This window comes from Megalobrama amblycephala, linkage group LG24 (genome assembly GCF_018812025.1).
Source record: "Megalobrama amblycephala isolate DHTTF-2021 linkage group LG24, ASM1881202v1, whole genome shotgun sequence".
NCBI classification, from domain to species: Eukaryota; Metazoa; Chordata; class Actinopteri; order Cypriniformes; family Xenocyprididae; genus Megalobrama; species Megalobrama amblycephala.
In genome coordinates, this window is record NC_063067.1 from 15,538,922 (window position 1) to 15,547,134 (window position 8,213).

The 8,213-nt window shown below is 39.8% G+C and overlaps 1 protein-coding gene across 2 annotated transcripts; it reads left to right on the top strand.

Annotated features, from left to right (window-relative positions):
- Nucleotides 1–1,806: 1,806 nt before the first annotated feature.
- On the top strand, nucleotides 1,807–7,313 carry nr4a1 (nuclear receptor subfamily 4, group A, member 1). Of its 2 annotated transcripts, none has more exons than XM_048178138.1 (7): nucleotides 1,807–1,964; nucleotides 3,539–4,320; nucleotides 4,429–4,558; nucleotides 4,646–4,809; nucleotides 4,982–5,184; nucleotides 5,263–5,441; nucleotides 5,541–7,313. In XM_048178138.1, the coding sequence occupies exons 2-7, from the start codon at nucleotides 3,541–3,543 to the stop codon at nucleotides 5,795–5,797; spliced, it is 1,713 nt and encodes a 570-aa protein (XP_048034095.1). In that variant the 5' UTR covers nucleotides 1,807–1,964; nucleotides 3,539–3,540; the 3' UTR covers nucleotides 5,798–7,313. The 2 variants fall into 2 exon arrangements, with proteins under 2 accessions (XP_048034095.1, XP_048034096.1); XM_048178139.1 differs by having other exon boundaries at nucleotides 1,833–1,964; nucleotides 3,630–4,320.
- The last annotated feature ends 900 nt before the right edge of the window (nucleotides 7,314–8,213 follow it).

Below are 8,213 nucleotides of genomic sequence, written 5' to 3' on the forward strand. Positions count from 1 at the left end.
TACTTGGACAAGAGAATCAACCTTTATAAAGAATAAAGAAGATCACTGGAATAGCTCCATGCAGCATGTTGTTGTATATAAATGAGAATAAATGGTAGTACATTTTTATCCTTTCAGCCAATATTGACCTAACACTGTCCCAGGTCAAGAACAGGTAAAATATTCTCCGTGTGACACCCCCAGAGAAAGTATGCAAGTCAACTTGCCAACCTGCTACCATGTTGGCTGGCTCTGAATTCCTCTGCAAGACCCATCAGCCTTGTTTTTAAATACCCAAGCTGGATACTGTGTCAGCGGCCTGCATTTCATGTTACTTCGCCCCCTGCACTAAATCAACCTATTCAGCAAGACTGGGTCACTCGCTCACTGCGTTTTACTGAAAAAGGTCATACTTGGCTGGCATGTGGCAGAGAAAAATGGATTATGGCATGGAAACTGCGCCTGAGGCGTGAAAGTATTGTGAGAAATAACTGATATGGACACGGCTTGTACATATCATCCCACTCAGAAATCACAGAAGGCATGTCTGGATCAGAACGCTGCACACTAAATAGCAAGCATCTTACCTTCAGACGTTCATGGCTGGCTGTTGATTTATTGTACCAAAAAGGTAGCCAACAAGACTCTCATTATTGAAATGTACACCTACTACATGCAGAGACAGGATAATGCTCAAATGTCAACCTATAAAGAGGATGGACATCTATAAAGCGCTATTCTTTCAATGTCTTTCGTCTTGTGATTATATCCGCAAGTTAAAGTGAAATGGAGGTACTGCACACAGTAAGGTCAGATTGATGACCTTATGGAGGAGCATGTCTGTAGATATGACAGACAGGGCCATAACCACCAAATATTCAGAATAGTGCTTTTTCAATGCTGCTTTTACATTTGGTTCCCCGTAATATTGAATATTTCGTTACATTCTTTTTATTTGTGCTCAATATCTTAATATGTTTTGAAAAATAGGTTCATTAAAATAGACTTATTTTTCAGACCCGAGTACTGGTGGTGCAGGATGCATGACACACTAAAATGATATTTGTGACTTGAAGTTATGCTTGATATTCATTCTCAGTTAAAAGGAAAACATTTAAGCTTGAGAATCACCGCATGGCACAACAGACGTGGCATTTACTGGCACTGTCAATCCCTCACACACCCTGCATTGTAATACTTCAGACAGCGCTTACTTCCGTTTTGATTTTTTTCTTCGAACACTATCATGTTTTGACATGTTCAGCTTGTGCAGGTGTAGCCCTACCCTCTCCTCGTGGGCTCTTTGTGGTTTTCTTGGGGAGGAAAATGTCTTAATCACTAACAGTAATAACTGAGATTTTAAGGGGGGATTTTTTTTTATTTTTTTTTAAATCTAAATATTTAACCCATATATTATTTATTTTATTAACAAAATATATACAGGCTACTTCAAATTTTATTTAAAAAAAAAAAAAAAAAAAAAAAAAAAAAAAGATAAACCTTTTCATTTTCCTCATTCCACTCAGTGAATCCTGTTTAAAACGTTTTTGTGTGTTTCTTTTTACTCTTTCTGTTGATCGTCTTTACTTATCTTCTAGTTATTTGTGTCTTCTCCTCCCTATTTTTAACTAAATTCAGCCAGTTGCACAGCAGTGCGCTGCTATAATTAGAACAATAAACGTGCGGATTGTTTGCGTCAATGGAATCCCGTGTGTGCGTCATGTCTTTTGTCTTCGAGCGCTCTGATTGGTCGGCAGCCGGAAAGATTTGCCGAGAATCTCCGCCCCTGCATGGCCATATTTGCCAGTGGAACGCCTCGAGAGGATGCACCTCTGACGTAACGGCACAATAAAGTAGTGCTATATATCTGCTCGCTCACAGAAATATGAGAAAACAGTCTTGTCTTAGCCGGGGACGTTTATACATGGTTATCCATCACTTGGAATACGGACGCTGATAAGTCCCTCACCACAATACATTTTCAGGTACGTAAGGATTTTTGCTTTTAAAATTCGGAAGTCAGTTAATACTCTTCTCTTTGTATTTTTATGCTTCTTTTAAATCCTATACGAACAGAAAATGTGTTTTTAGTCATATAAAATATGTGTATGTGTTGAGCTGAAATATTTACGCATTGTAATTGAATGTATTTGTATGTTTTACTACTTGGTGCGCGCGAGTTATTTCGAAACTAATAGCACAGTGCGTATCCACAACAGTTATATTCGCAGAATGAGTTGGCTGTAGTATTTAAAATGTTAGTCAATTTGGATATACATACGCGATGTGAAACCGTACGAAATGAAGGAATAGACTAAAAGGGGGTGTGTGGTACAGTGGTTCGCTTCTGCACGCGCAGTGTCACGATGCAACAGGTGCTCGCGCAAGAGCCGAGAACTTAGCTGCACATATTCTCCTAATAAACCTGGCTGTACTTTGGCTATTTGAATAATACACATTTTGATTGACTCTAAACTTCATTACACGACATACGCCTTCATTTGGTGTACACACAATAGTAATAATAATAAAAAATTAACGTGTTTCAAGCTAATTTGTTTTTAGTAATATCATTTTGAGTCATGAATATAAAGAAGCTTTCTTAGAATTAGTCACTCACTTGAAAAAAACGAGTAATTGTAAAGTTTTATAATAATAATGACCTTGACCTGTTCTTAAAGGAGTCCTGTCTGTTTATTTATTTATTTATTTTGATCTTTATTTATTTATTGTCAACAAAATGACTCAGATTCCTGCTGATTTGGCAGATATTTTTGTTTTTTAATTATTTTTACTTTTTTTTATATAATTTTCAGACAGTTACACTAACTACACATTTTGACTTTAAGAAACAAATGCATTGACTGTTTTAGTCAACATATGGAGGTGATGAAACGTTCAGGGGTCAAATGATCATTAGGTGTCGTGTTCTCACCTTGCTCTGTGTGCAAGGTCATGAACGTCTGTCAAACTGCTAAGCCATAATTATCTTTCACATTTGCATAGTGCATTAAAATACTTTCTGCAGAATGACTCTTTTAAAATAAAGTTACAAGTGATATTGGCACATTTTAGAAATGTTTTAATTGCCAGTCTAAATATTTAACCCATGTAGAGCGATAATGTTGATTGAATATAAGTATTTCTTCACTGCAAATAGTTTTTCCCCCTTTGATTTATCTTATCATTTGCATTATGGAACACTATGTCTGATTTTGCTGGGGAAATTTGAGTCTATCTAAAAAAGTTCCATATACATACACCACCCACTCACACGCGCCTTCACAAACACACACGCCCTCTCAGTGAGGCAACCCACGTGTCGTGTTCGTCTGACGTTCTTAATGCGGTAACACAATAAGCATGGCTGTCCTTTCCAGCCAGACGGCTCTCTAAGTTTTCTCTGAAATCACTTCAGAGAACTGTGTCTATACAGACTCTTTGGCTGGCAAGCAAGTCTGTCTAGGTTAGAATGCGCTGTTGAGCTCTCGAGGCATATGACATTTCCGCAGCAATATCTACGGTATTGAAAAGTAGATGTTGTGGTTCTGTTCTACAGAAATGACCTGTGTTCAAAGTCAACATGGAGTCCAGACCTATGAGAGCTCCCTCTTCAGCTCAGAGTTTTTGAATCCTGACTTCACCTCCAGGTTGGCCATGGATGTAACTGACCAGCTGGACCAGCTCTCCGCGCCCTCCCTGCCCAGCATCACCTCTCTGGTCGGAGGCTACGTCGGCGAGTTTGATACCTACTCATGCCAGATCGCAACAGGCGCTGCTTCTACCTGTGTGGGCGGCACCTCTGGGCAAGACTCGTTCAAGCTGGACGACCTCCAGGTGTACGGCTGTTACCCAGGAACGTTCGCTTTGAGTTACCTAGATGAGACGCTGTCCTCTTCAGGTGGGTCAAACTGCTTCGGGAGTCCGGCGTCTGCACCGTCACCCTCTACCCCGGGGTTCCAGCCCATGTCTACCTGGGATAGCACCTTTGGTCCCTGCTCTCCCGATGAGGGATGCTGGGGATCAGAGAAGCCTATGAACCAGTCTGCCTCTTTCTTCACGTTCGGGCACGATGAGCTTTCTCCACGTGGCTCGTTGCAGCCACAGATTCAGGAGCAGGATCCCTTTTCTCAGACCCCACAGCACAGTTCTCCACATCCCTTCAGCCCCCTCGGCCTGGAGCAGGGCAGCCGGGATGGCTCAGGAATGATGGACGGACACCTGTCTCCTAAAATAAGGAGCCCCACAGGAAACGAGGGACGCTGCGCAGTGTGTGGAGACAACGCTTCCTGTCAGCATTACGGGGTGCGAACCTGCGAAGGATGCAAAGGCTTTTTCAAGGTGAGAGAGAGTGATCTTGCTGATAAATCATGTTAACTCACCTCTGCATTTTGTATTTGGCCATTAAGCTCATTTTATTGACAAACTTCAACCTTTCTGGTTTTGTAGCGCACGGTACAGAAAAACGCCAAGTACGTTTGCCTCTCCAACAAGGACTGCCCAGTGGACAAAAGGCGGCGAAACAGGTGCCAGTTCTGCCGCTTCCAAAAGTGCCTAGCTGTGGGGATGGTGAAAGAAGGTGGGAATTAATCTTTTTTTTTTAATTATTATACTTGCATACCAACTAAGCGTTTTTAATAAGTGTACATATTGTTCCTCTGTGTAGTTGTGAGAACAGACAGCCTGAAAGGTAGAAGAGGTCGTCTGCCGTCCAAGCCAAAAGTCGTTCAGGACTCATTGTCTGTCTCTTCACCTGTAAACATCATTGCCTCTCTCGTCACTGCCCATATGGACTCAAACCCTGCCAGTGGAACTCTAGACTATTCAAAGGTGAGGAAAGCAAAATTTAAGCTTGCATAATGTTTTAACCCAACTGCTGGGTTAAAAAAACCCAATCACTGAGTTTATCCATTTTCAACCCAACTTGGGTTGCTTTTTTAATAGTATTGTCATATTTCTGTGCACTTACAATGTTAATTAATATATTGTATTTTTGGTCTAGTATCAGGAATCAGTATCTGGATTGTCTGAGAAGGAGGATGCCAACGACATACAGCAATTTTATGACCTGCTAACGGGTTCAATGGATGTGATCAGGAAGTGGGCTGGAAACATCCCTGGATTCAGTGCCTTCTGTAAGGAGGACCAAGAACTTCTTCTTGAGTCAGCGTTTGTTGAGCTCTTCATACTTCGGCTAGCTTACAGGTACAAGTCAGTTCATATGACAATAAATTTAGTATTGTAATAATGTGAAGTGACTAAGCATTCATTTATCTCATTTAGGTCAAACCCTGAGACAGACAAACTTATTTTCTGCAACGGTGTGGTTTTGCACCGGACGCAGTGCGTACGAAGCTTCGGTGACTGGATTGACTCAATTATGGAGTTCTCTCAGAGTTTACATCGCTTGAACTTGGATTTGTCGTCTTTCTCCTGTCTTGCCACACTGGTCATAATCACAGGTACATGACTGTCTTTTAGTCCGTTTCTATTTTTTCTTCACAGAATATAGAAATATGTTTTATCCCAAGCAAATCTCTAACCCTGACTGTGACCAACAGATCGACACGGCCTGAAAGAGCCCAAACGGATCGAAGACCTCCAAAACCGCCTGGTCACGTGTCTCAGAGACCACGTCTCCACAAGTGCCCCTGAGGCCACCCGGCCCAACTACCTGTCCCGACTCCTGAGCAAGCTTCCGGAGCTGAGAACACTGTGCACCCAGGGCCTCCAGCGAATCTTCTATCTTAAACTGGAAGACTTGGTGCCACCTCCACCCATTGTGGATAAAATCTTCATGGACACATTGCCATTCTGAATGCACCAAAGAGATTTTATAAATGGACAACCGTGGTGACTTAAACCGATGAAAGAAATGGATATGAGATGTTTGGGGAACTCTTGATGGTTTGGCTAGTCAAAGGACTGTATCGCTTACTGTTCTCTGCTTTCTTGGAATGGAATCGGAGAAAGATGACATTCTACTTGCGCCTGCATTTGGAAACCTTCATCACAATCTTCAACAATGAACTCACTAACCGACACATAATGAGAAATATACATTTGGTGGAACATTTTGGTAACTCTAAACACACATGGGTGCCTCATTTATAAAATGTTGCATAGAAACCATCCTACATTTGATCTTACGATCATTTCTCAAATGATGCGTACAGTACGTGATTCAGAGAACGAATGTATGCACAAAAAAACATGCGTGCACCTCTTTTCAAGATGTGAAATTTATAAATCGCAAATGATCTTGAAACTGTGTGCAGCTGAATAGCTTCAGATGAACGTCCAAATGCTTTACTTGAGAGAATGGTGAGCAGCAATAATTGCTTAGATTTCCAAATACCTGCAGTACTGCGACTCTCTGCCACGAGGAAAAGCGCGTACATCTGCTCAGACCCTGAAGTGGTGCTAAGCACTTTTCCACGTCAAACACCGTTTTTATAAATATGAATGTTGGCGTGGATTTTAGCGTACGCACACTCTAAGTTCAAATCTGTGCATACGCACGTTTTAGAAATGAGGCCCCATGGAATTTTAAATCTTTGCATATTTTAAGCTGAATTGATAGCTTGAGTCAGTAGCATTTCATGTCAGTGGAGCAAATCAAGAAGCTCAAATGCTCTACATGTGACTTCCGAATGAAAGACATGATATTCCCATCAGTATTACAGCTATATTCAGAGGGCATATTCCAAATAGAAAGCATCCAAGAATCCAGTGCTCATTTTCCAACTTCAAGTTAGAATAGCCATGGACCAAAAAGCTTGGATGCTTGAAGATCAGACAAAGCCTTAAATACTCTCAAGTGCCCAAGCATTATCTCCCTTGAACATGCTCAAAAACATGCACCATAGTGCTTACACTGAAAACAGAGATACACTGATACACATGAGTACAGGACTGATGTGACTGCATTCGAGGACTGTGGTACACTTGTGTAATAAAAACTTTAGCATATAAGTGTATTTTAAGAGTCAGTAGTTTATACATAAAGGCAGTTCATGAATATGTTCTCAAGAGATCCAGTGCAGCTACTGTACATGTACCACGTACAGCCTCTTACATGCAAATACTTTGAGTATTATTACAGATGCCTGACATAGTGTACCTGTCAAACCTTAGAGTAATTATATTTGTATGTATATATTTTAAGTATGTATAGATATGGCTAGAGCTCCTCCAGACTGTAATTCTTTTTCTCATAATGACAAAATCAAGATCGGGCATTCTGAATTTTTTTTACATAAATGAGAGGTATTGCTTATCTTTCACTGATTTTGTGCAGCTCTCTACATAAAATAAATTTTGAACAAAAATCATCTTGGGTGTTTCTGAACATTTCTTTACATCATATGTTAGCATTTGACACAAAATGGTTTATCGATAAAAGAAATAAAGCAAGATTTGCATGGTTTTCTATCATTATTTACTCACCCTTATGCCATTCCAAACCATGTTTTTTCTTTCTTCTGTGAAATATAAAACATGCCTTTACTACTTCTATATTGTATTCTAATTCTTCTGATTGAAATGTATGTTGTCAGTGAGTCTGATTTGTGAACAAATCATTAAACCTGGTTTGTGAACTGGATTCACTGAAAATATCTGATTTAAAAGAATCATTCTAATGAACACGCCAAAGAGACCTAGTACAAGACAATATGAATAATGACTTAAAATTCAGTCTGTTTTGCACATTAAGCTATCTCATGGAAGTCAGAAGACTTAAAATAGAGTCATGAATTTTATTACATTTTTTGACGTTGTGGACCTTGACACCTCCAGCCTTCATACACTTTATTATATTGAAGAGAGTTGCCAAATTGAACCATTGTTGTTCTACAGAGGAAAGAAAGTCATAGAACAACAAGTTTCTAAATGATTTTTAATTCCTTTATTATATAGCCCAAATATAACTTTCTTACATTCTCACAACATCAATCAATGAAAAAAGTAAACAAACAAACAAAAAACTAGAATAAAATGACAAAAAATTGTCTTTTTACTATATAGGGTTTCAACACTGCTTTCATAACAGCTGTAATCTGAGTAATCATGATGTCATCTGGTTTACTTCACAGCGTTTAGCTTTCCCTGCTTAGAAGGAAGTTGTGGTTTTGAACATTTTCCATATGGACAGTTAGTCGGCTAATTTGTGTCATGTGAATGATTCAGACCTGATGTTCTGTCGTCACATCAGTTTGACGTCGATCTTGAAC

Excerpts from the sequence above, each read along its gene's own strand:
- nr4a1 (XM_048178138.1), top strand. The coding sequence starts at position 3,541 with ATGACCTGTGTTCAAAGTCAACATGGAGTCCAGACCTATGAGAGCTCC. Across the intron at positions 4,321-4,428 it reads GATGCAAAGGCTTTTTCAAG|CGCACGGTACAGAAAAACGC; the intron begins GTGAGAGAGAGT and ends CTGGTTTTGTAG. Across the intron at positions 4,559-4,645 it reads TGTGGGGATGGTGAAAGAAG|TTGTGAGAACAGACAGCCTG; the intron begins GTGGGAATTAAT and ends TCCTCTGTGTAG.